General features: G+C 47.1%; 1 protein-coding gene across 2 annotated transcripts in view; it reads left to right on the top strand.

Moving 5' to 3' along the window:
• CLSTN2 (calsyntenin 2) overlaps positions 1 to 7,228 on the top strand; it is a gene marked incomplete at both ends in the record, with an annotated part of 643,893 nt that extends 636,665 nt beyond the window's left edge. For both annotated transcript variants that reach the window (XM_080695636.1, XM_080695637.1), the window contains 5 exons: positions 2,602 to 2,772; positions 3,242 to 3,387; positions 3,479 to 3,602; positions 4,415 to 4,599; positions 7,016 to 7,228. In XM_080695636.1, the coding sequence (XP_080551762.1) occupies positions 2,602 to 2,772; positions 3,242 to 3,387; positions 3,479 to 3,602; positions 4,415 to 4,599; positions 7,016 to 7,228 (839 nt within the window). The remainder of the gene's footprint in view (positions 1 to 2,601; positions 2,773 to 3,241; positions 3,388 to 3,478; positions 3,603 to 4,414; positions 4,600 to 7,015) is intronic.
• Positions 7,229 to 27,983: the final 20,755 nt, after the last annotated feature.

Genomic DNA, 27,983 nt, shown 5'->3' with positions numbered 1-27,983 from the left:
CTCTCTCTCTCTCTCTCTCTCTCTCTCTCTCTCTCTCTCTCTCTCTCTCTCCTTTCTCCCATCCTCTTTCTTACTGGCAAACATCTCTGTCTTCAACACTGCCTGCAGAAAGCTCTGTGCACCCTGAGAAACACCAGACTACATCAGGCTCCTACTCTGTATACTGCCCCCTGCTGGCGCTTCCCTCTGGTTCACTACATTTTCCAGTTTTTTGTTTTGTTTTGTGGTATTGAGGATGGAACCCAGGAGCATTCTACCTCTGAGCTACACTCCAGCCCTATTTTTTATTCTTTATTGCAAAACCGGGTCTCACTGAGTTGAAAGGGCATCATTAAGTAGCTGAAGCTGTCTGTGAACCGCGATCCTCCCCTCTCAGCCTCCCAAATGCTGGGATTACAAGCGTGCGCCATCACGCCCGGCTCACTCTCCAGTTCTCGACGATGATGTATGGTCCATTAAGCCAGACCAAGAGCTCCCAGAGGGCTCAACCATGGTTGATTTTCCTCTGAGTTCCTGAACCCAGCTGTCCCTTCAAAACAGCAGAACTGAGGAAATTACAGATGGAAGAGGATACCCTAGTGTAAATCAGAAAGAGCTATGAGGGACTGGCAGCCAGGGTAGGCACCTCCTAGGGCTGGCTGTTAGCCACATCGGGAGGAACAAGGATGCCCTCACCCTCCCTGAGAAGCAGCTGGTAAGGATCCTAGGAATGATGAGAAGCCGTTTGCAATCCTACAGACAATGGCTAACAACAGACCTTGTCTTTAGGGTCTCTTATTGTGCTTTTAGATCCTACCGATGACACGTGACATCATCGTGGGTAGCAAATGGTTAAAAATGAGGCACACAGAAATTATTCATTGTGACATATCTAATAAGAGCACAAATATTTTAATATCACTGAAAAAAGAACCCAACAAAATAAAATAATTATTTAAATCATCCTCTCATCCTTTGCGACTCCCTTTTAAGATTTTCTATTTTTATAATATTTTTATAATGCACAAAATATATTTGGTCCACGTTAGGGCTAACGAAATATCCACATGTAAATGATCTCTGCTTGCAAAGCTTTCGATAAAGAGGGTGGTACAAAATCAAGAACATAGGAAGACCACTGGCTCAGAGGTTCCAAGTTTTCAAACTGTGGGACCAGAACAGTGTGTTTTCTATCTTGGAGTCTCCCATTACTTTCTGTATAATCTTGGTGACTCACACGAGCCCTGGCCTTCCATTTCCTCATTGGCAAGATGGGAATGCTAACAGAACCCCCTTTAATGACCGTCTGTTAGGATCATGTTTACAAAGCTCCTCCTGGCATTGGACAACACTCCATAAACACCAGTCACCTTTGTCTTTCTTACAGTGAGACTTTAATGGAAGACTGCCAGCTCAATCCAACATTCAAATCCTCAGACACGCCTCTGAGAAATGTGGAGTCATAAAATCAGGCTAGGACCACTGGCCCGAATGACTTGCTAATATGCTCCCTTGGGAACGAATTGACCAATTAATTAATTCAACTTAAGTTTTCTCTTATTAATTAATTACTGGTGACATTGTGTTGACTCCATTGATTATTAACTATTGATCCCGCGCAGAGTCTGTGGAGCAGAGCACAGCAGTGTCGGACACTGAGAAATCAGTCAGGAGTTTCTGTCCTTGAGAACCTCAAAGCTTGGTAGGGGACACAGATATGCACACAATGACCAGCTAGAGAAAGAAAGGGACGGGAGCAGCAAGGAGGGCCACTTAACTCAGAGCACCTGGACTGAGCAGGACTCTGTTTTCAATACCCTCAAGACCCTTGCTCTCCCCAGAGCTGAGAAATCTGAGTAGCAGAATAGCAGGTACCTTCTCCCACATTTTTCAGTTTCTCAGTGGTAAAGCTAGTATTACAGGTGATGCACACCTGTAATCTCAATACAGGGAAGGCTGAGACAGAGGGATCACAGGTTCAAGGCCAGCCTCAGCCATGCAGCAAGATGTTCAGCAACCTAGTGGGACCTTGTTTCGAAAACAAAAGACTGCAAAGGATTGGAGATGTAGATAGGAGGTATAATGTCCCTGGGTTCAATCCCCAGCACCATACTTGAAAGAGAGAGAGGAAGAAAGAGAGAACAAGGAGAGAAAAAAGAAGAGATAAAAGCCAGGCTTGGTGGTGCAGGCTTGTAATCCCAGCTTTTGGGAGGCTGAGACAGGAGGATCGCGGTTCAAGGCCAGCCTCAGCTACTACTTAGTGAAGCCCCTTGCAACTCAGGGAGACCCTGTTTCAAAATAAAGAATAAAAATTAGGGCCGGGGTACAGCTCGGAGGTATAATGTCCCTGGGTTCCATCCTTAGCATCCCCCCAAAAAGAGAGAGAGAAAATTGAACACCTTTTGACTATAGTACTCATGCTTTTCAAGCCGATGCTACCAAGCCTTGAGGTCTCCTAATATCCAAGAAGTAGGCAATGTCTGGGGGGGGGGGGGTCTTTCAGCCTCTTTTCCTGACCTGGCCTGAACCTGGTGCAGCAACAGGGGAGGAGGACAATGAACAGGAGTTACCATCTGAGTTGCTGTTCATGCCTCTGTTTCCCACGCCCCCACCTTCCCACAGCCCCCAGATCAGCAGTCTTAGAAGAAATGCTCCACAACTTGGACTTCTGTGACATTTTGGTGCTTGGAGGGGACTTGGACCCGAGACAGGAGTGCTTGGAGCTCAACCACAGTGAACTCCACCAACGACACCTGGACGCCACCAACTCCACCGCCGGCTACTCCATCTACGGTGAGCCACACTCAGCCAGCCCCTCCGCCCTCTCGGAGCAGCTCACCCAGGGATTCCTGAGTATGACGGCACCTGCGGGGGTACACCGTGAAGCCCAGGGCTCAGGCCGACACACCTGACCTCAGATTACTGGACTCTCTTCTGTCATTGTGGGGACCTATCCCACATCATATTTCCCAGGGAACTCGGCAGAAACTAGGAGAGCACCTTCCCTTCTGATAGTGGATCTCAGCAAATGTTACAGCAACATTCGTCAGACTGAGGCCACACATTACAGAGAGTGGTCTGTGTAGAAATCCCACGGAACAGTATAATTGGCTCCTTAGAACTTTTGTCTCTGCGTGTTATCTACCCATAAACATTGTTCTCTTTCCTTTGATGAATTTGCAAAACCCATAAGGCTCAGGTGCCCCAGTCTGTCTCCCCTATCTTTTCGCTTCCTGGTGACAGGCGTGGTCTCTCTGCACAGGTGTGGGCTCCATGAGCCGCTACGAGCAGGTGCTGCGTCACCTCCGCTACCGAAACTGGCGTCCGACTTCCCTGGAGGCCCGGCGCTTCCGGATCAAGTGCTCAGAACTCAACGGGCGCTACACCAGCAACGAGTTCAACCTGGAGGTGAGTGAGATCGGCCCCTCGGGAGAGCTATTGCAGTTGGCTTACCTGCCAGGCCTGGCTGATAGCACCTCTCCTGGCTCTTTCTTTTCAGGTCAGTGTCCTCCATGAAGTCAGAGTCTCAGACAAGGAACATGTCAACCATCTCATCGTGCAGCCCCCCTTCCTCCAATCCGTCCATCATCCCGAGTCCCGGAGTAGCCTCCAGCGCAGTTCAGGTAGGGTGCCTGAGAGGAGAGGACTCAGGACACCAAGCAGTCATTAGGATTCCATACCATTCACTAAATAAATGGCAAATCAGCAGCAGCCATCGGTGCTCAGGGGAAGGGAGGGGATCCTGAAGTGGAGAGGAGGTGGACCCCTCTAAGACACTCACAGCTTCTATAGGGAGTCAGTGTAGGAAGCAAGAAGATACAGGATACTTACTAATAGTGGATGCAGAGGCTACTACAAGAGCATGGGGAGAAATTATGCCCGACTCCATGGCGTGCTCTATAAAGCTTTCTGCCAAACCCACACACGTGCATGCACACACACACACACACACACACACACACACACACACAACCTTACATAAGCATGCACACACATGCACCATATTGTAAAGTCCCCTGCCCATAGCTCCATTTGAGCAATGCCATATTGTCTCACCATCTGGTTGCATTTGTGTCTGCTCTTATTAAACTTTAAGGTACCCAGCTCTCTTTGGAACCTCCCCTGTAATCTTCCCAGGATAAAAGATAATTTGTTTATTGAACACCTACCTACTCTGGGCCTGTGCAGAAATTCACACAGATAATTCCATTTACTCCTCATAATTACCCATGAACTAGGCATGTGTCAGTCTGTTGTATAGGTGATGGAAACATAGCCCGGCCAGGCTAAGGTGCTGACCTCTGGGAAGTGGGTTCAACCTCTGGGAAGTGGGAGGTCAGATCTCACCTGCACGTGGGTGTTCTGTTCACGCTCCGCCAGGAGAATGAGCTGCACCTGTGACAGTTATGTTGTACGGGTGTCTTCCTCTTTCCAGTAGTCCCAAGCATCGCCACGGTGGTCATCATCATCTCCGTGTGCATGCTGGTGTTTGTGGTGGCCATGGGCGTGTACCGAGTCCGGATCGCCCACCAGCACTTCATCCAGGAATCAGAAGCCGCCAAGGAGGCCGAGATGGACTGGGATGACTCTGCGCTGACGATCACGGTCAACCCCATGGAGGTGATCCTCATGGGAGGCAGGGAGCTCTGAGGCTGGGGTACTTTCACCCAGCTCCATTCCTTCTGTGCCTAAAGCCTGGTCCAAGACCTCCCTTGTCCAACTAACCCACCCCCACCACCTCTTTCTCTCTCTGAGTTTCTCCAGCCCTTTGAACCTGAACAGACCATAGTTTTCTACCAGAGATATTCTCTGATTAAAAATGTGTGAATCGCACTCACACCCAAACAGAAGCAGAGATTTCTTAAAACAAGCCATGTGGTGTCTATTCCTTGCCTCCCCCAGAGTTCAGCACTGACTAACACTCAGGGACTTGGTATTGAATTCTTGATTAACTAATGGTGCAGGTTAGATGGCTTTGCTCCAGTCCATCTGCAGAGCTCAAAATAGGCTGAAATAAGACTACAACAGCAGAGCCTGGCATGGTGGCACACACTTGTAACCCCAGTACTTGGGAGGCTGAGACATGAGGATCAGTTTGCGGCCAGCCTTAACTACTTAGTGAGGCCCTCCGCAACTTAGTGAGACCCTGTTTCAAAACGAAGAATAAAAAATAGGGCTGGGGATATAGCTTGGAGGCAGAATGCCCCTGGGTTCCATCCTTAGCTCCACACACACACAAAATAAAACTACAACGGCAGCACCTGCCATTTATTAAATCCCTGTTAGGCCAAACATTATACAGGGTGCTCTGTGCACATCAGTCTGTGGTGTAAGAGTGATCATCCTCCGTTACCAAGAGAAGGAAGTATTCAAATGCGCACGACCAATATTTAAACTCGAAGTTGTTACATTTTTTCATGTGTGTGTGTGTGTGTGTGTGTGAGAGAGAGAGAGAGAGAGAGAGAGAGAGAGAGAGAGAGAGAGAGAGAGAGAGAGAGAGAGAGAGAGAGAGAGAGAGAGAAAGAGACCGACCCTAAGGATCGAACCCAAGAGCATTCAACCTCCAATCTATACCATCCATTCCTTATTTATTTATTTATTTTGTTTTTAAACAGGGTCTCACTAGGTTTCTGAGAGTCTCACTGAGATGCTGAGGTTAGTCTCGAACTTGCAATCCTCCTGTCTCATCCTCCCAAGTACTGGGATTATTACAGGTGTGTGCCACCATGTCTCACATCAAGACATGTTGATTTCTCTACACTTAGCCAGCAGCCCTGGAAGGCTGTACACAAGGTCCCTGATTCAGACATATGGCTATCAAGGAAAGCCATGTACGTCGTAGCTTTTGCCCACAGTTGCTGCACAGTGGCAGACACAGGTTTAGGAAAGCAGGGGGAAGATTGGGAAGAGTCACCGGGAAGTGACACAGTTGACCATTCCTGCCAGGTCCCCAACTGCACCCTCAGCTGGACTCATGATGTCAAAGTCAGTGCACCGGCCTGGCTCAGCTTCTCTGAGCATGTGCTAAGGGTGCAGTGCTGACTCATCACTGTGAGGATTCCAGCATTTTCATCCTCAAAGAGCTGAGCCCCAGCTGGGCTTGTTGGTGCATGCCTGAATCCCAGCACTTGGGAGGCTGAGACAGGAAGATTCCAGGTTGGAGGGCAGCCTTAGCTATTCAGCGAGAGACCAACTTCAGCAACTTAGTGAGACCCTGTTTCAAAAAATAAATATTTTTTTCCACTGGGTGTGGTGGCACGCGCTTGTAATCCCCACGCTTGGGAGGCGGAGACAGGAGGATCACGCAGGTTCGAAGCCAGCCACACTGGCTTAAGAGACCCTGTTTCCAAATAAAAATATAAAAATAGGTTTGGGAATGTAGCCGGGAGGTAGAAGGGCTTCCAGGAACCCCAGTACCACCAATAAATAAATAAATAAATAAATAAATAAATAAATAAATAAATAAATAAATAAATAAATTTAAAGGGTTGAGGTTGTATATATGGGTTATAATTCCCTTGGGTCCCATTCAACTTTGAAGACCATGAACTTTGTTCTCTCCAGAGGAACAATTTTGAGAAGCAGCATACCTGAATCTTGGTTTAGATGGACTTCTGCTCCCATTATATGGGGACATTATATCCCCACCTGCAAAAGGGGTACAAGATTGAATATCATTCTCTCATTGAGAAAAATCTCTGTTTTGATAGGCTATGGGATGCCAGCAAACCTTAGCTTGAAAGGTTCAGTACTGATGGATGGTATTGGCTTACATGTCCATCCGATCATTTATACTGGCATTTTATCTTTCATTTCTTTCTTGAAATTTGCTGCTATTTCAGACCCTTGCCTTCCTTATTTCCCTTCCCCTGGAAGGCCTCCTTTCCCAAAAGCCCATTTCCAGGCCCAAAGGAATTATCATTAAGAAAGAATTCCAAGGGGCCCCAAATGTGCCCATAATAGAAGGAGAAATATAGGCTCCCAAGTAGCCTCTGCTCAGCTCCTAATGACTTTCTTTTTCTCTATGGTTACCTAGAAACATGAAGAACCAGGGCATGGGGAAGACGAGACAGAGGGTGAGGAAGAGGAAGAGGAAGAGGAAGCAGACAAAGACATAAGCTCCAGCAGCAGCGACTCGGAAGACACTGGAGAGGAGGAGGAGGAGGATGGGCTGGGCAGAGGCGGACGGGAGCAGAGTGGTGTGCGGCAAGCCCAGCTAGAGTGGGATGACTCCACCCTGCCCTACTAGTGCCCTCAGGTCTGCCACCCGCCTGCCCGCCCGCCCAAGTGTCCCTTTTGTAAAGCCCGACCCAGTGTATGCCCAAGTCTATCGCTCTCGCCTCTGATTACGGTGACAGGTGCGGGAAGGCCTTCTCCGGCTTCCTGGAACCTGCCCTCTGTGCCTCGGGCACCGCCCAAGCGTAGGACAGCTCCAAGAAGCCCAGTGTCATCGTCAGTGGGAGCTACAGGGTGGACTTTGTCCTGCAGCCCCCACTTCTCCTGCCCTGGACTCGCCAGCATCCTGTGAGCCCATCAGCAGAGTTCTGAACGCCTTGCTCCCTTGTGTGGGGGAGAAGGCCCATCTTCCCATCCCTCACTCCCCCAGGCTCAGTGCTCCTGAGGCCCTTGGGTTCCAACTCACTGTGCGTGCACCTGACTCCATTGTCTCTCTCCGCCCACCCCAGCAGGTCCTCCCTGTGCTGACTCACCAGGATGGAGGGACGTAACTTCACACACCCAAGGTCTTAGGGCTTCACACTTGAAAGACCTTGTTGAAGCAGAATTGAGTTTTCAGGGGAAGGGACATGTGCGCACACACACACACACACACACACACACACACACACACTCACACCCCAAACTTGAAGAACCTTTCCCTTGGTTTCTTTCTGAGGCCACATATACATTTATTACAAGTTCAAAAGTAAGAGTTGGTCCTTGCACACAGGCAAAGCCTGTCCCCAGCAAAAGTGGCCGGCCTGCTGACTGAGGATACTGGGACCTGTCGGGCATGGCCCCATAGATGCTTCAGCAAGATGACAGCAGGACGCAGGAGGAAAGGTTGGAGGGTGGCACCGCAGGGCTTCGAGGCAGACGCAGATCTGGGAGGCAGGCCAGGGTGGCTCAGCTCTCCCAGCACAAGAGGAGCCCCATGGTTGACTAGGTTCCTGCTACCTAGGCTCACGGCTCCTCGTCTCCTGGGTTGCACTGCTTTCCTGTGGAGAAAATGCGCTCCTCTCAGATGTACTAGAACGTGCCCAAACTCTGCTGGCCTAAGACGAAAGTTTGGAGATTTAACTGCCAGAAATTAGAAGGGTGTTTGGTATAATAGCAGCTGCTGCTTTCTTCTCGTGAAAGGAGAAATGCTTTGAGTATAGGGCAAATATATCCAAAGTCATAATTTCTTTTTTTTTTTCTTCCTTTTTTTTAAAAAAATAAGGAGGTCTTTTCCATCTCCATTCTCCCATGGACACCTCATGAGAAGAATTGTTGCCATAGTAACTGGCAGGTGATCTTTTGTGACCAAGAGAATAGCAGGCAAGAATTAAAGCCATTTATAAGATGCCATGAGGCTCTGAGGACATGTTTCTTTCAAATGTCTTGCGTAGCTCTTTGTCCTCAGAATGTACAAGCTGTCCCCATCTGCCCACTCCTCCCAAGCCATCCCATGTTGGTTTGGCACAAATGCAGAACCAGCCCCTGGACAAGTGGCATTCTGAATCAACAGAAAGTTCAGCATCTGCTCAGGACGCCCTCAGCATCCAGACAAATAGCTTAAGAAGGGGAGCATTGCCAGTGTCCTCTAATGTGACCTCACCCGCTCAAGATTGAGGAGAGTGCCTTATGCAGGCTTTCCCATCTCCCAAAGTGAGGTTAATTTCCCATCTCTCCTCTTCTTCAAACCTCACAATTTGCCTGTGAAAGATTTGGGACGTCTGTTATTAGACACATTTTCATGAGAAAACAAAGGCTCAGAGATCCATTGTCTTGCACAAAGTCAATCAGAGATAGAGACAAGACTGGATTCCTGACCCCAACCACCCCCCTCCTAGTTCAAGATTCTACTTCTGCTCATATGTATGCATCTAACGGGCATTTCTGAGCACCTACTATGTGCTAAGCACTCTACCAGGGGAAGAGATGAAGCTGAAAGAGATGAGGCCTTCCCCCACAGAGGCCTGGAGAGTTGCAGAAAGAAAACAGGCACAGAAACTATTCAAGACACAGAAGAGAGAGGGAGAGAAGTCACAGGACCTATTCACAAACTTAACCAGTGCTCTTATTTTTCCCTTCTTGGGAAAATCACTGGAAGAAGCTCAAGAATTTATATTCACTGAGAAGAAATAGACACATCTCCTGTGAATTATCCCCAATTCCCCCCCACTTTTTTTTATCAGGCTGTGTCTGCATATCTGTAAGCAGAAAATCTGTAGGATTGTTTAGACCTCACGATCCCATCATTTAAATAAAAAGTGATTTTTTTTTAGTCAGGCATTTAGAAGCTACTGAATTCTCCTGAAATTATGGCAGCAAAAGGAACACTTTATATTTTGAATTAGATTTTGATTGTAGATATTTAAGTCTCAGGTTCCTGAGAGCGCTTTTCTTTCTGCTCTGTCTCCTCGGTTTGCTTGGGTGACCTCTGGCTGTCTCTTGTGGCTGCATTACTCATTTGTGGTTGGTTGAACTGTTTGGAACGCTGGGGAAATCATTGTTTGGGGGGTTGGTGGGGAGCAGCTGGAAGCAGCGCTTGACTAGGGCAGCAAAGATGTGTCATTGGAGAAGGCGTTTGGTTTCTTGGAGAAGGCTTCATTTACAGAGGAACAGTATTGATAACAAACCAGTGCCCTTTCCCTCCTTTTTTTTTTTTTTTTTTTTTGTGGCACAATGTCACTCTCTACATGGTTGCTTCAAAAAGGAGGTATTGCCCGGCGTGGTGGCGCACGCTTGTAATCCCCGTGCTTGGGAGGCGGAGACAGGAGGATCGCGCAGGTTCGAAGCCAGCTGCTATGGCTTAAGAGACCCTGTTTCCAAATAAACATATAAAAATGGGTCTGGGAGTGTAGCCTGGAGGTGGAAGGGTTTCCAGGAATCCCAGTACCACCAAAAAAAAAAGGAGGTATCTGAATGATATTGTGGGGTCAGCAGGTGTTTATCCTGTCCCCCACACCCTGTTCATGATGACAAGTGAGAACAAGCTAGGAGTGGCTATATCTAAGTAACAGAAGCTTCACGGGGGTCCAGATGAGTGGTGGGCAATAGAATTTTCCCTCCAGCCACTGTTCTGACCACGAGTGAAAAATGTCATTCCTCAGGCTGGTGTTTTCCAGGCTCCATATTCTGGCATTTGGATCCAAATCTCCCAGATGACCTGGATATACTGTGACCTCTCAGATATCAGCATACAAGAGGATGCACCCATCACAAGGGCCAGCTGACTGGTGTGGCCACAGGCCAGCCCCTTGCTTGTCTCACCAAATGGACCACCCGGGTCTGCTATCCAGACCTTGAGACAAATATGTTGAAACCTCTCAGGTGCTTTGGCTGGCAGACAGGGGAAGGAAACAGGAGCTGAGGTTGGAAAAGGCCAGTGCAGAATGAGTCGCCCCAGGGGAGTAGAGCAATCAACTGGTTGGTAAATTCTCTCAAAGAATACTAAGCATGTATTCTGATAGATTTAATCAAATGTTATAAGCCTAACCAAGACCCAAATTCAACTAGAGACCAAAAGATGGGAATTCAGTGGGACCTTTTCATTGCCATTTTCTTGAATCAACTCAGTCACCATGCAGGGTTTAGAGCAAACATTTCTGCACTTGAACAAGGGCTATCCCCGTAGACACTGATTCTACAAAAGAAGGGCTTTGGCAGGGAAATAGTGTTCTCCATTTCTATATGTCAGGGGTGAGCAAACATCACCTGAAAAGAGTCAGATAGTCAAGAGTCTGAGCTTTGCAGACCATACGGTTTCTATTGCAGCTCTTCAACCCTGTTTTGTAGAAAGGAGCCAGGGATGATAAGCAAACAAATGAATGATTCGATAAAACTTTATTTAATATGCCAAGAAAACTTTAGGAGCACTGAAAAGCAAGCAATCTGAGTTCACATAATTTTCTTGTCATTTTTGTTTGTTTGGCTTGCAGTGCTGAGGATTGAACTCGGGGGCGTTCTACCTCTGAGCTATACCACCAGCCCTATTTTATTTTGTTAATTTATTTATTTATTTATTTATTTATTTGTATTACTGGGGACCGGATACAGGAGCATGCTATCTCCAAAGCACACTCCAAGCCCTTTTTATCTTTATTGTTTGCTTATTTCTTTTGAAACAGGGTCTCACTAGGTTGCCGAGGGTCTTACTACATTGCTGAGTCTGTCCTCAAACCTGCAATCCTAATGTCTCAGCCTCCCAAGCACTGGGATAAGAAGCATGTACAACCATGCCCAGTTTACATGTCAAGAATTGTTTAGCGCTTGTGGTTTTTATTTTCATCCACTCAAAAATATAATGACTTTCTTTAGCCCACGGGCCATTTAAACACTAGCCGTCAACAAGATCTGGCCAGAAGGCTGTAGTTTGCTGACCCCTCGCAGCCAAGCACAGAAATCAGCTTTCGGCTTCCCAGGAGAAAGCAAACTGTCCTTTTGGTCCTTCCATAAACTCCCTTGTGGTCTTTGCCTCCAAACAGAACATCAGGGAAACTCCATAGCCCTTCATTTTAAGCTGTTTTAAAAGTTTACCTTCGGGGGGAAAGCAAACTTAAAAAAAAAAAAGAAAGAAAAACAAAACAGAAAACACTTGTTATTTTGGCACTGACAAACTCAGGTACCTAGTTCCAAGGTCTGAAATGCCTCAGATCGGGGGCAGAGACTCGTCAATGAGCTCTGACTCCATGGAGACAGGGCCAACTCCCGGGATTAGCGCCTTCCTAGCGTGGCTCAGCCCAGGATGACGTCTAAGCAGCAGTGTTCATTATCTCAGACTGATTTTCATTTCAGCTCTGTTCAGGCCATTGCTCTAAAAATGATCCTGAAGGCTTGTGACTGTCTGAATCAATAGCAACATAATCAGCAGAAAGCCCAACCCAGTACACTTCAAAATTAGCGGTCTTCTTGGCTCTATGGCTCAATATTAACAGAAGGGAGGGAGGGAGGGAGAGAGAGGGGGGGAGGCTTTTTCTTAATCATCTCATTTAAATTAACCAAATAGGTTTTACCCAAAAACCAAGGGAGCAAGTCAAATTCTTTGGAAGAATTTACCAACTAAAAATAGACAGTGTTCACATAAGGTCATTTTTCCGTCTCTGGGGGACCCCCCAAAGCTTCCTGCAATGGATTCTGGCAGGCTGCGCTGGTACAGGATTCTCTGTCTGCTTCAGACATTTATCGAGACTGACAAGTCAAAGCCCTTGGCACACTTTAATTTTCATGTAACCACTTTCCGTTGTCCAGCAGTAGGCAAAGGAAAACTGCAGTGAAAGTTTTGAAGTCTCCTACCGCACCCTCATCCCCATCTTTATTTTCTTTACTCTACCAGTTTCTTCTGTATCTCGTCTATAATTCTTTCTTTAGTTTCCTTTTGGCCCTGACTGGGAAAGGAGAGTTGGCTTTTCAGGAGTTATGGATCAGGAGCCAAGCTTGACTTTGTCCCAGGAAGACAGAAAGAGACAGAAGTTACCTCCACCAGTGCCCCAGAAAGCAATCGGACCTTCCTGTGCACGGTCAGTGGACAGCTGGCGTCTGTTTGCAGCCGCGCTGGATGTAATTGGGCACGCTCTTTCTCTCTGAGCACCTTTGAATGTGTCAGGCCCTGTGCCAGGGACAGGGGAAGGGAGTGGATAAGACAGGGCCCTGTCCGTGAGGACTGCCCAGTCTTGCAAGCTGTTGGAATGCTTCCCTTGCAGGGTTGGACGCTGTCCACGACCAGTCAGGACAGTTAGCGGCAGAAGTTAAGGGCTGTGGAAGTGAAATGATCTGTCTTGGCAGTTATCTACCCTAAATCACATGGTAGGAATACGTCCAGGGACCCTGACACACCTCACTGAGGTGGATTGAGAAGGTCCCTAGGGAAGTAGGCACCGTTTCCCTAATTTGTACCTGAACCTGGCTCACTTCACTTAGCAAAGCTGGATCTCCTGCCTACAGGGCAGAAATAACATGGCTGACGGCTGATATTGCAGGAAACTAAGCCAGAGGAAGTGCTTAAGCAGGCAAAGCAGCCAGGTAGACTTTGCCAGTTAGGAAGGGCCATCCTGGTGGGGTTTCATCAACCAAAACCCAAAAGACTGGTCAGCCTGGGGAGAGCGCCCCTCTGAGGCCCAACATGGGAGCGGCAGAGCAAAGGAGGCCCCCCACTCTGGAGAGCAAGGCAGTGGGAGCTGTGGTCAAGGTGTGGTCTGTGGACTGGCAGCAGTAGCATCACCTGGGGACCATGAAGAAATGCAAATTCCCAAACCTTACCCCAGACCTACTGAATAAGAAACCCTGGAAGGGGGGCCCAGGAATCTGTGCCTTACTGAGCTCTCTGCTTCTGACCCACGCTGACGTTTGCAAACCAGGAGAACAGCGTAAGCAGTAGCAGTAGCTGCCACTAACCAACAAGGCAGAATAGTCAATTGCCGGTGCTGTGATGAGCAGGACCACGCCCCCCTTCCCCAGAGCCTTCTCAGCTGCACTTCCTGCTTCCCGGAGCAGTGGTTTCAGGAACCCTGATCCTAGTCCCAATCATCCTCTTTCCCTTGGGCATAAAATTATTCCTCTTCCCCCATTGGCTATTGTATCCTAGAGAGAGACCCAACCCAGGAGAGACTAGTGAGGCCACCCGTCAAGTTCCTGCCCCTTGAACAGCCTCCTCGAGGGCCATATTTGATGGGGAAACAAACTTCAGCCATGGCTTCAGACCACTACAAGGAACACTTTGTTCATAGGCTGCATGCAGGTGGAGCATCCAGAGCCGGGCAGAGTGGACAAGGTCATTCAAGGACACTGCCAGGTTACTGCAGCACTGGCCATTTGTAATGGGGCCGGGGCACATAGCACACAATCTAGACACTAGATTGGATGGGGAACAAATGCCCTTTCTTAGAAAGGGCAATAACTCATGCTACTAAAAGTAAAAAATGAATCCCCCCCCAAAAAAAAATCCCTGCAGCTTCATCCACAGTGTAAATCTGTCTAGACCTTCTTATTTCTAAGGCCTACCTAGGTGCCAGGTTCTACCAGTGCCCTCTTCCAGACCTACCCAAGGCCTGAGGTCTGCCTATCCTGATTTATGGCTTAAATTCTATCTATGGAGGCCCACAAACCTTTAGGAGAAACTCACAGGTGTTTTATCAGTTATTTGCACCTAACTACGGCACTGAGACAGTCTAGGGCACAGAGGAAGGGCAGACTGGGAAGGAGTCCCAATGTGTGGCCCAGGAGGATAGCACTTGCTTAAGTTCCTACAAACCCAACTCTGTCCTGCTCAGAGGCACATCCCTGGTCCTGTCAGTGGTCTTACTGAGTCCCCTAAGGAACTCCCAGCTTGGTTAAAGATATTCTGATTAAATGCCAAACCAATCTCCTGAGAGCAACACAGAGATCCTAATGAGAATAGCATGAGAATAGCTCATCTATAAGAAAGGAGAGAGAGAGAGAGAGAGAGAGAGAGAGAGAGAGAGAGAGAGAGAGGGAGGAAGGAAAATTTACTTATGCAAAACATGGTAGGGGAGGGAAAAAACAAATAGAAGAGTTTTTCTTTACAGTCTAGCCTCTGAGTGAATTCTCTAACGACACATTTCTCTCCCAAAGATGAAAGCTACCCTTATGCACTTCCTTTACGTTGATCATTTGTTACAAAAGCCTCCTATAGGACAAAAGACAGGTGATCACAAGATAGTTCTGGAAGCAGGATGGGCCCGGCTCTGGTTGGCGGGTCTGGACTTGTGTCAGGCCTGGCAGGACAGGGAGACATCATGGTCTGAGGGCCAGGGAGAGAAAAGGGCAGTGGGCAAGTGTGAGGAGGCTGGACAGAGGTGAGACCCAAAGTGCGTGAGCAAACGGGCAGGACCAGCCACTTGCACTTATACCTGCCAGGACCCACACAGAGGACTTCATCTCACTACCAGCTGGGTGTCATCATCTCACTACCAGCTGGGTATCTCCTGGCTCCTGCCCGAGCAGTCCCCCAATTCTGAGGAGCAGAGAGGGGCCAGCACTTCTGCACCAATAAAAATGACACCGTAGGACTTTCATTTGAATGAAAGGGAACCCCAGCCCTTTTATAGGGAGCCTGGAAAAAATGGCTGCTTGAGGCTCACATAGACTCCCATCTCCTGCCTCCTCTGCTTGCCACCTCTCGAAGACAAGAGGAGCAACTAACCTACTGATTGCAGCACCCTGGGTGCCACGTACAGCATGAGTTCCACAGATGAGAAATTGGGTGGAATCCCAGAGATCATTTGACCTCAAGAAATGAGCTTGGTTTAAAGAGTCAAGAAGCTCCAATGGAGAAAGCCTCCTCTATCCTCTCTCTTCGGGGCCTTTGTACATCAGATGGCAGAGGAGAGGAAGTACAGCGGATAGATGACAATGGTCTTGCTGCCCCAATGGAAGAACAGGAGAGGGATTGTTTGGAAAGTGACCCATCCTGGCAGTAGCCAGTATAAGGAGCCCGTCCACAAGGAGCAGGGGTAGATGGGCTTGAATGAGCCCTGCTTGCTCTGCTCTGTGGGTTAGAGGAAGCATCCCCGAATGGGGAGAGAAAGCCCTAATTTGTTAATGACCCCAACCCTATGCATCTCCCCAGTCCCTTTTATCAGATTTACTGCAGAGGAAATTCATCAACGTGAAGCTCAATTCCCAATAGTCTAATGAAAAGAGGGCAAACAGGCGTGAGAAGAGCCGGTGTGCAGACGGTGCGTATTAATCACCGGCACCAGAGACGTGATGGCTTTAAAGTCTGTTTGCTTTTATCTTGAAATGAGAATGCATCTCTGTTACCTGGACCCTTTTTACTGAGCATTTCAGAACAGAAGTAGGACACACACACACACACACACACACACACACACACACACAGGATTCTTTTCCCCAACAGAAAGAGCTGTCAGAGAAATAAACCCAGAGGTTGTGTCAATTTGCAAAAGCAGAAAAACAACCTACAGATCCCAGTTGCACACCCCAGAACCTGTATGGGAAAGGAACAGAAAGGAATAAGGAGGTGATGTCTGTCCCCTGAAAGGATTCCTTGTGGTAGTTTCTGGCATGAGGGGCTCACAGGTATTAGTATAATGCACACATACACATCTTTGGAAGTAAAATGGCATCTTTCCTGGCCAAAGTAGAACACAGAGATAGGGTGCCCACCCTCCAACCCCCAGTTCCTTTACACAGCTACAAAGGGGCCAATAGTGTGCAGGAATCTAAAGAGCTCTGCTCCTTTTCAAAGAAACATCTGGTGGTGAAATTAAGGCAAAAGCTTTCTCCTTTGTTTTGTTGCAGTGCTAGGGATTGAACCCAGGGCCTTGCACATGCTAGGCAAACCCTCTACCGCTGAGCCACATCCCTAGCCCCAGCAAAAGCCTTCGAAGGGAGGAAGTTAGACTTGACACCTAGAGAAGATCATTGAGAAAGTATGAGGAGAGCTTCTGAGGGAGATGACTGTGGGTTGGAGAGTAAATGGAACACTTGGATAGAAGCAGCAGCGACAGGACAACCTGTCACCCGGGAAGCCGCCACCTCGCTCTGTGTCTAACGCTATATTCAAGTTTCAAAGAAATTGTGGTGAAGTCCGGTCCTGTCATGTAGCTTCTGAGGCAGTCCCATCAATTGTTTCCCGAGCCAGAGCTGTTTGAAGGCTCCAAATCGAACTGGTGGTGATGAATCAATCCACCCGATTGCTTCCAGCCTGACCTCGGTGGCTTTCCCACCCCCAAAAAAGGACTGTTGATGCCCTGAGCTGGACAGGCTTGGCAGGAGATTGAAGACAACCATTCAGTGAGCTCAGGAAAGGAATTGCACGTAGAAGGTGGTTGTTGTCAAGGAAATCTGTGGATAGCACAGTTGGGTGTGTTATGTTATTAACTTAGACATTCTAATGTCGGTAAGGAGGAGAATCAGAATGGTTTGGTGGGGCATTAGTTTGGGAAATTAGAGTATTAAATATAAAATATCAGGCTAAGGAGAGCTGATGATACATATGCATGTGTGTGTATAAAAACACATACATACGTGGATGTATATACATACCATACCTATAATACAGAAATAAGATATAAAACAAAGAGGTCAGTGGTCCCTACACATTTTAAATTCCTTAGAAGCACTGGATCGGAAGTTCCACATTTTTTCTTATTGTTTACTTTTAGTTCTCAAAACCCTGGGAAGAGCTCTGGGCACACAGTAGGAGCTTGGTAACTGTTTGGAACTGCGAGGTCCAACTTGTTGCTACTTGGTGGAGACTCAGTAGTTTCCCTGGGCCCCAAAATGCATGAGCCACAGAGAAGCAGAACAGCGGCTCCCCCTGCTTGAATGAGGAGAAGCCTTTGTGAACCCACAGGTCCCTTCAGCTCTCTAGTAGGGAGACATGACAGCAAGGTTCACATAGTAGGTCTGTGTACACATCTTAGACCGCATCGAAATAACCCTTTACATGCTCTCTCCACAGTAGGGGTCTGCTTGTCTCTGCTATTTCCTAAACACTCAGTAAAGTATTGTAGACGTTATCATCTTTGGGCCTGACTCTAGAACTGATAAAGGTTCTCGGTTCAGCCAGTCTAAAGAGATCCAGGGCTTTCTTTTCTCAGCCTTTCTCTCCTCCGACCCCTGGAGACGCCACCACCACTTAGAAGCCTTTTACCAGACTCCTGTTTATTCCCAGCGGCTCAACCAGAGTGTGTGGGAGAGATCTGAGATGAAGAGGTGTCCTCCTCTGCCCGGAGCCTCCCTGGTGCCCCTACAGCAGAGAGGAAGAAGAGAGCGGCCTCTTGTCTTACAGAGCTGGCTCCAGTCTCGGTTCCTGGCCCAGCAGAGGCTGTCGGTCTGGCTGGAGTCTCTCCCTCAGGTCCAGCTTCTCTCTACAGGTGGCCAGCGTGCACCTGACACCTGTCACACTTCTGAGCTCCTTGAGCTGCCTCCGAGAAGGGATCTTTTCCATCTAGAAAAATGTGTCTATTTGCTAAATACATTATTGTGTGTGTATGAGTGTGATGCAATGCAAACTTTGGAATATTGCACTAGAAGGACTCTGTGAACTTAGAGAAAATTGAACTTAACTTCCAAAGAGCCCGCTGTCTTCTTGCTTGCTCGACAAGGTTGCCCAGCCACGAAAGATCAGAGAAAATGTCCTTCCCCTCCCCCCTCCCTGTTCCTTGGCACCCTGAACCTTGCCTGGCAGAGCTGCCATCCCCAATTCAAACAGACGCGGAGTGAGAGGTGCTGAGAGTCTGTGTACCCATGAAGACACAGGGAGAGAATAAGAACCACCTCAGAAAGCTCTCGTGTGTCTTCCCATGGCTGTGATCGTTCCATATTTGAAAACCACAAACTTTAAATTTCTAACAATTCTGAATCTTGCAGTTTCCGAGTAATTTGTTAAACGCCTATTCAGACAGATATTTATTTTCAGCCTTGGCTTGTAAATGCCTACAAACTGATTCATGTCAGTGGTCATTGCGACACTTCTGTGAATTGGTGAATAAATATGATTTTAGAATTTCACAGTAAAGAGGACCTCGGAGAGTTGTTACTGTTCACGCCGTTCGATGAGGTGAGACACCAAGAACCGCTTTGTCTGGGTTGGTATTTTTTTTTTCAGGAGCTCTATCCTAAATCTGTGCTTGGGAAAGAAGGACACATAGGAAGTGACAGAGGTGACGGGGTAAACTGGCCCCTGTCAGGCCTCGATTGAGAGCTGAGTCACTGGAAACCAGTACAAATATAACCCTAGTTGTATCGAGCATTTACTGAGCACCTACAAAGTGCTGGAGATCTGTGTGTGATCTTATTTAATGTCCAAAGTAGGACGTTCTTTCTACTGACCATGAAAGAAAAATGAGGCCCAGAGAAGCCCAGCACTGCCGTGGGGTAGGTGAGATAGAGCACAGCCTGGCCCTCTGCTGGCCCTCTTCCCCTCCTCTCGGTGGACCTGCCACCAAAGGCCACCCAGGGCCACCTTGCTCCTCACCATGCACAGCCAGGCAAGATCCAGAGCACCTCCTAGGATTCGGCATGTTGCAGTCCCCGGAGTCATTCTCTCCTGTTTCATGTCGGGTCGCCATCACGGTTGAGCCCTCCCCTTGGCTTACATGTCAGAGGAAAGGAGGGAAAACTCAAACAAAATATCCTGGAAAGTGTTGGGGTTATAGAGAAATGTCACCCAGCCCTTGACATGGCAAACAACTGCTTGTCCCAGTAGACATTTTTTGAGGGAAGGGCCATATTGGGGATAGCATCCAGGGAAAGTCTACCTCTGAGCTAACCCTCAGTCCTTTGTATTTATTTTTAATTTTGAAATAGATCTCACTAAGTTACTGTGGCTAACCTCAGACCCGCGATCCTCCTGTCTCAGCCTTAAAAGAAATTGAGATTAGAGCCACGCATGGTGGTGCACGCTTGTAATCCCAGCATTCAGGAAGCTGAGACTGGAGGATCGTGGTTCATGGACAGCCTCAGCTACTTAGTGAGGCCCTCCACAACTCAGTGAGACCCTGTTTCAAAAAAAAAATAAAAACTAAAAAGTAGCTCAGAGGTAGAATGCCCCTGGGTTCCACCCTCAGTACCACCAAAAAAAAAAAAAGAAGAGAAATTGGGATTACAGGAAGTGCCTGCTTCTTGCTTTTCAAACTCCCTCAGCCTCCCTCCTCAGCCTATGCCACTCCCCTCTCTCCATCCTTCTAGGATGCAAAAACTAAGCTCCTTTCCCTGGAAGAGCTGCTTCATAATCCTCTCCTCATTTCCTCGCATACTGCCAAAACCTACACCCATCCTTCTAACTGGAGAAGTTGCTCAAGATCTTCTCCAAAATGTTAATGATCATTCACACCCTAAGGGGGTTTCTTTTTTTCCTGCCTGATGTTAAGATGGAATGTTTAGTATGATAAATGGGATTTTTTTATTTTATATCCTAGAGAGTCAACAAGGAACCAGAGAAGGCTTGGTATGCTGGTGGTCCTTCCACACATCATCTTGGTAGCCATACACCCATGTACACACACACACACACACACACACACACACACACACACACACACTATGCTTGGGCTTCCCTGGAGCCTGACATATCAGCTTTTTTTTCCTGCTCCATGACAGTTTTCACCCCTCTTTTATTCCCTAGACAATCCAAGCTCGTGTTCTCACTGAGAAGCAGGTTCTCCATTTCCTTTCTGTGTCTTCTTCTTGTCTCTCTCAGAAGCATCCCCTCACCCCTCAGCCATCCCAGCAGCCTCCTCCTGGCTCTCCTCCCTCAGGCTGTACGCACCTTGAAGAGGCCACTGCCTGACCCCACTGGGAGGTGACTGCCATGCTGATGAGCCACGGAGATAGACTTTCAAAGAAAGGCCCCTGACGCTCTAGGGTCCCCAGTCCCTCCTGGTAAACTAGTTACATTCTTTAACCTAAAACAACCCTGGTTCAGGTGGTTTGAATATGGTGCTTACTATCAGATTGAACAAGTAGAGGGTTTATGGCAAAAATGACAATAACAAAAATAATATTTAATTTGTGGATAAAAGTCCTGGGCAGATTTTCATCACAATCATATCTTCAATCATGGTCTCGTGGAAAGCCTGAGGACCCAGCCTGGGCTACAGGTTTTATCCTTCAATCATCCAATTGCCCAGCATGAATCCCAGGTCTCGGTCTTCCCAAAGCACATATACCTGAAATTGTACCTACGCTGGCATATACATGTCTGTGGCCTTCTGCTTTCATAGGACCTTAGTAAAAGCACTTATTGGCCATGATATAACTATGTGCAACAATCCCACTGCACCTTCATTTCCTCATTTGTGAAATAGTGATACTAGTACCTTGCTCAAAGGACTCTTATAGCCAGGTGTGGTATTTAGTGCACACCTGTAATCACAGCACTTGGGAGGGTAAGACGAGAAGATCATAAGTTCAAAGTCAGCCACAGCAACATAAGTTAATAATAAGACCCTCAACAACTTAATGAGACCCTGTTTCAAAATTTAAAAAAAAAAAAAGAAAAGAAGGCTGGGAGTGTATTTCAGAGGTAGAATGTACCTGGGTTCAATCTCCTTAGGAAGGAAGGAAGGAAGGAAGGAAGGACGGACTCTTGTGATAATTAAATGAATCATCCTGTCAAGTGTCCACCACAATGCTCATCCCTTGGTTCACTCACTGAATACTCATCTTAACTATTCCAACACCCCCTGGTGATGTGAGTCACACCCTCATTTCATTTAGACATCCCTTTACTCCTTCATTAAGTGAATCCGTTCATTTGTTCATCCACTAGATGTCTGGGGCTAGCCTGGACAAAGTTCTCCTAAATTCCGAGAGAGTCTCTTTATCTCTTCATTACAGGATTTTTATTAGGAAACAGAAAGAGGGAAAAGGGAAAAGATATGTACAAAGATTTTATGAGTATTTAATTTGGTGGGGGGTTTTTTGGTGGTGGTAGTGGTGGTACTGGGGTTCCTGGAAGCCCTTCTACCTCTGGGCTACACTCCCAGACCTATTTTATATTTTTATTTGCAAACAGGGTCTCTTAAGCTAGAGAGGCTGGCTTCGAACCTGAGCGATCCTCCTGTCTCCGCCTCCCAAGCGTGGGGATTACGAGCGTGCGCCACCACACCTGGCCTGAGTATTTAATTTGAACCAGGACTTTGCTGGTATTTTCCAGGTTAACCCCCCTAATAACCCCATGTGGAGAACATCTTCATCCCTATTTTATAAATGAAGAAACTGAATCCAGTTTTCTGTCCAACGCCACAGAGCTGGTGAGAAGCCGAGCCCAGATTCTTTCACAGGCGTGGTATTCTGAGCACTGTGCCTGTACCGCTGAGCCACGCGTCTGCTCGCACCACCAGGAAAATAATTAGCCTTAAGGGTGAGAGGCTGCCTTTGGGAAAGCACAGTTTGCAGGCGCCAGGTCCCAGTGATGGACGCTGTTTTCCTTTTAAGTGTTTTGGGCTAAAACTGGTCCCCAAACACATACCAGATAGGAGGTGAAAAGCCTTGGTTAGACTACTTCTGTTCCAAAAATAAAATGAATGTTTAAAAAAATCATGTAAGCCAGAGAGAGACTAAAAACTAGCCGAGGAGCAGAAGATAGGAAAATACTCACTTAGAAGCAAAGGCAGTGGAGTGGGCACACCAGAAGAGGTCCCCGGGTCTTTGTTGACCTCCATGTGTTAAAACCGGAAATAATCCTAGAGATGCGGAAGAATGTAGAGCCTGCATTCATTCATTAATTCACTTATCTATCCATCATGCTAAGAAATCCCCAACTCCTCATTCAGGGCCCCTTATGAGTCAGCGTGCATGCTCTGGCTCTGTGCCAGGCCCCTGCCCTGACTGAACTAGTGAAAGAGAGAAATCAGTATTATATAATCTGTGTGTGTGTGTGTGTGTGTGTGTGTGTGTGTGTGTGCTGGGAGGTTACTGGGGATTGAACCCAGGGACATTCTACCTCCTAGCTACACCCTCAGCACTTTTTTTGTTTTTTGTAACAGGGTCTCAGTAGGTTGCTGAGAGTCTTGTAATGTTTCTGGGGCTGGCCTCAAAACTGTGATCCTCCTCTCTCAGCCTCTCAAATACTGGGATTACAGCTATGTACCACCATACCCAGCAACATTAAATAGTCTTCTAAGTGTATATATAATTTCACCTAGAATGATCTCTATAAAGCAAGCATGTCTGGAGCAATGATCATCTACAACAGGATGAATTGATATAACTGGGAGGTCCAAACATTCCCCAGAGACACAATGAGCGAGCTGAAAGAGAGCAAGGGGGATACATATTAGGGAATGTTCTTAGCTACAAGGAGAAGCACCTTTAGCCAGTTGGAGACAGTTGGCATTTGCAGAGGGATATGAGAAAGCTCACAGAATCACTGGAAGGTTAGGGAACCTGAGCTTCCTAAAACATCTCCAACATCCCCTTCTCCAGCAAAAATAAACTGGGGCATGGTGTGGATATGGGCAGATGGTCTGGAAGGATCTTGCCTTCCTCTCTTCACTTCCTCCTCTAAGTCGTCCACTCCAAGCCCTCCTGTGAGTCCTCCTGAATGGCCATGTCTCCGCTGTTAGGGCCCACTTGAGGGGCCATCGGTGCCTAGGAGCAGGTGTGGGCACACTCCTACCTGGGCTCAGATTTCATCACTCAAGACTAGGTTGCAGCCAGGTACTTGGAAGGCTGAGACAAGAAGACCACAGGTTCAAGACCAACCTCAGCAATTTAATGAGGCTCTCAGCAACTTAGTGGAACCCTGTTTAAAAATAAAAATAAAATAGAGTTGGAGATGTAGCTTGAAGCTAAAATATCACTGATGTTCAATTCCCCAGTACAAAAAAAATCACTAGGTTGTTCCCCTACCCCAATCCAAGACAGCCCCATGATGTCAAGACCACATGAAGCCCACTGCAGGCTACTGATAGCAGTAATGAGCTGACTGCCACCTTCATCCAACAGATAGGCACCTACCACTCTTGCCTGTATGGGATTCTGCAAGCCAGTGCTCACCCAGGCGTCCATCAGCCCTAGCCAGGCATGGGGTAAGGAATGTGGGAAGCCATCACAAAGCCTAGGTTCCTTTCTGAAAAGAAGTAGCTATTCATGTGCAACGCAGGTGATGGGTAGCGGTGCACCTCTTCTGATAAGCCGTGTCTTGAAAAAAGGAAAAAACTGCATTGTGTATTTCCCTTCTGTTAATAAATGATAAAGTAGCTTTTCACTTTATAAAAATATATCAACTCTGTCTCTTGGTGGGAGAGCATTTTTATGAGAAAGGCAGAAGCCCTCTGTGCATTCTCTCTGTTTCTCAACAGGAGCCAGAATGCTTTTGTGAAAGCTTTCTTCCAACACATTTTGACCCAAACTCAACTTGAAGCTGTTTCTTCTGCTAGAAGGTGCCTTCCACTCCGGAGCCACGTTTGACAGCAGGGCAGTGAGGCAGACTTCTCCCTCCTAGGAAACCCTGATGGGGGATTTCACAGATGGTTGGTCTGTATGTGTGTGTCCAGCATGCTTGGGCCAGTTTGGCTGCCAAATTTTCTCAGCTCATTCAGGCAAGGAAAGAAGTAAATATGGTGTCTGGACTCCAAGGATAGAGCTGGTGTCAATGAGCGTGTCTCCGGGGGGCACCGAAGAACAGACACTTCGAGCTGAGAAACTAAACATAAGATAACAGTTTCAGAACCATATGCTGGCTAGGAAAATTCTCCCAGTTTTCCTCATGGGAAGGCACCATACTCAGCCCCCTAAAGGCAACAAGTGCCTCTGCACCCAGGACAATCTGCTCTGAACCCCGTGGAACTCTTAACGCCAGACGGTGAAGGCATTCTCCCCATGACAAGTGACATAAATGTTCCCTGGGGAGGGCTAAGGCAGACCAGCACGGGGGTGCTTCCCTCCTGAGTGAGAGAGGAGTTACGAATCCTAGGACATGCCTGCTCAGGAGAATGGTGCGGTTTATATGCGCATCGTATGGCTAAAGGCTTTACATTTTCTGGGATAAGAAAATCTTTCTCTCATATTAAATTTCTTTTGAGTAAAAATTGTGTGCCTTAAAAGAAAGATCCTCCTCCAAATCACAAAACTTTGATTTTCAAACTTTTCCTCTGTGTGCATGTGTGTGTATGCTAGAGATTTGAACTCGAGTCATTCTACTCTAAACTACAGCTCTATCCCTGTTTTGTTTTGTTTTGTTTTGTTTTGTTTTGAAACAGTCTCACTAGTTTTCTGAGGGTACCAATAAATTTCTGAGGCTGGCTATGAATCTACAATCCTTCTGTCTCATGTGCCACCACACCTGTCTCCAGGCCTCTTATTTTGACTGATAAACCAGAGAGAGAGGGGAAGTCAGGAAGGCAGGAAGGCAGAAAAAGGAAAAAGGGAGGGAAGGAAGGAAGGAAGAGAAAAGTACTCCTGCCTTCTTTTGTTCCCTTTTACATTTAATTAGCTATAAGACATGAGTTCTAACCCAGAAATGGTAGAAAATACTGTACATTTTTGTCAATTTAGATATAAAAATTTATAGTAAGCACAAAAAAACTGTTAGAGCTTAAAAAAAAACACTCCAAGAAATTCTCCATCACAAAGTAGACAGATTGTTCTGTAATCAAAGTGATAATTTCCTCAACAATGCTTCGTTATAAACAGCACCATGCGTGTATGGGAAGAGAGAGAACAAGGAGGGATGGTTAGTTAACACTTGAAATATTCTGAACAGGAATCCACACTCCCAGGAGGGCTGCTTAAACACATTAGATATCATTATCAACATCTATATGGGAGGTTTGCTTACCAACAAGAGAACCAGAATACATTTTTCAGAGCTCAACAGAAAATCTGACAAAACAAAACAGGTAATTCATACAAGAGGAAGCTAAAAGGCATAAGAAGATACCATAGAAATGAAAATTTCAACCAAAATCAGACATCACAGCTAGGCATGGTGATGCATGCCTATAACACTAGTACTTGGGAGGCCAAGACAGGAGGATCATAGGTGTAAGGACAGCCTCAGCAACAATGTGAGGAGATTCTCAGCAACCTAGCAAGACCCTGCTTCCAAACAAGAAATAAAAATGGCTGGGAATATAGGTTGGAGGTAGAATGCCTCTGGGTTCAATCTCCAATACCAAAACCTATCATCATCATCATCATCACCATAATCATCGTCATCACCACCATCATCGTCATCATCATCACCATCACCACCATCATCACCATCACCACCATCACCATCATCAGACAACACAGAATCATTGCATTGGCAAAAAGTATAGACGTAGACGTATATAGCACCAACATCAGTGGAGCCCAGAAACCCTGGTACACTGCTGGTAGGAACACAGGCAGGGAAAGGCATTCCAGGGTTCAGTCATTAACTGGGACCCAGAAATTCCCTTCTGATTAACCCCCACAGAAGATCTCTCAGCTACACATGATCGATGCATGTGTTTGTTGCAGTATAGTTTGTAATAATAAAACTCAGGTTTTCTGGGAAACACTGACAACAAATAAATATGGTGGATGGGAAGCAGAAATAAATAAGAGACTTAAGAGACTAGGCATACACATAGGATGGCAATTCCCTTTGCTCCCACTCTGTCCCCTCTTTCAGAACTGAAGCACTCCTAGAAGTGTTGGCTGCTAATGGCTCTCAGCTGAATCTCCATCTGAGAATTTCTCTGAGCCAAAGCATGACAGGTCACACCTCCAGGGCAGCCCACATCTAATAACTGGTTGAGGCCTGGAAGTCAGATCCCCTGCTTTAAGTCAGGACAATGCTGGGGGACATCTAAGCTCTAGAGATCACCATGAGTTCCCCATGATCTGCACTAATACTCAGCTCCTCCCTTCATCCAGGCCTCTTCCCTCTCTTTCTCCCCAGGGTTGATTCTGCAGCATAAAAGTTCCCCCAACAAACTGCACCCTAATCTCTATCTCAAGGTCTGTTTCCTGGAAACCCAAACCTAAAACACTCAGCAACATGGGTAGATCACGTAAACATAGTGATAGAGGGGGAAAAAATTAAGTAACCGAAGAAAATCTGTACAAATTAAATCATACAAATTTTAAAAAGATGCACACACAAATCCACAGGTTTTCAAGGACATATACATATAAAAGAACATATAGTAACACTTGGATGGGCTGCGTATGTGAGCAAAGAAGATATAGGAAGGAGAATGGGGCATCTGAACACAGACCAGGATGACAGGCATGAGCAAAAGTGTTCATTACATAAGTCCCACTGTACCTGACATCCAAGTTGGTACTATTACTACTAATAGTAATAATACCAGGGCCCAGCCCGCACCCAGGAAGGCCTGGTGCCAGGCGGGAGGCTGAGCCCGTGTCCCGGGAGGCCCAGTACCGAGCAGAAGGCCGAGCCGCATGTCCCGAGGAACTACGCTGGGCCGTGGTGCGCTTAGAACAGCAGATCCTGCTCTGCGCGGTGAGGCTGTGGGACTCCACTCTTGGAAGGAAAAAAAAAATTCATTGCTGCTGAATGCTTGATCCCACAACCTCTTCAAACCACACATACTGTCTTCTCTTATTAAATAAAAAAAAAAGAAAAAAGAATATATTTAGAGAGGGTTCAAGATGGCTGCGGCGGCAACCAGGATTCTGGAGATGCAGACAAAACATATCCAGCTGACCTGGAACTTTTGGGAAAATCCCCATGAAGGGGGACTGCTTCTTCCTTACATGCTTAAGAATTCTGGACATCATCTGTAAGAAGGGAGCTCAGTGGAGAACTAGGAGGAAGGCGGCAGTGGCAGCAGTAACGGCTGTGGTGGCGGTGGAGGCTAGTATTTGGGAGAGGCAGAGATCTGATCCAGCCCACCCTGATCTTCTGAAGAAATTGCCCCAAAGGTGGAATGCTACCTTCATGCATGCTCAAGAATACTGGACAACATGCAGTGTGGGAAAAGAGTTTGGGAAAGAATTGAGATGGTGGAGGCAGCGGCAACGGCAGCGGCCAGTATTCAAGAGAGGCAGAGATCTGATGCAACACACCTGGATCTTTTGAAGATATAACTCCAGAGAGAGAATGCTACCACCGTGCATGCTCGGGAACTTGGGACAACATGCTGTGTGAAGAGGGTGCTCGGAGGAGAACCGAGATGTCTGTGACAGTGGCAGCGGTGGTTAGCATTTGGTAGAGGCAGAGATTCAATCCAATCCACATCATAATTTTAAAGAACTATCCTCAAAGGTATACCGCTAATGCCGCACATGCTCAGGAATTCTGGAAAACGAACTGTGTGGGAAGGGTGTTCAGGAGAGAACCGAGATGGCAGTGGCAGCAGCAGCGGTGG

The sequence above is a fragment of the Muscardinus avellanarius genome (assembly GCF_963383645.1).
Source record: "Muscardinus avellanarius genome assembly, chromosome: 5".
NCBI classification, from domain to species: domain Eukaryota; kingdom Metazoa; phylum Chordata; class Mammalia; order Rodentia; family Gliridae; genus Muscardinus; species Muscardinus avellanarius.
The sequence above is the reverse complement of the archived record's forward strand: the minus strand, read 5'-3'. Positions and strand labels throughout refer to the sequence as shown.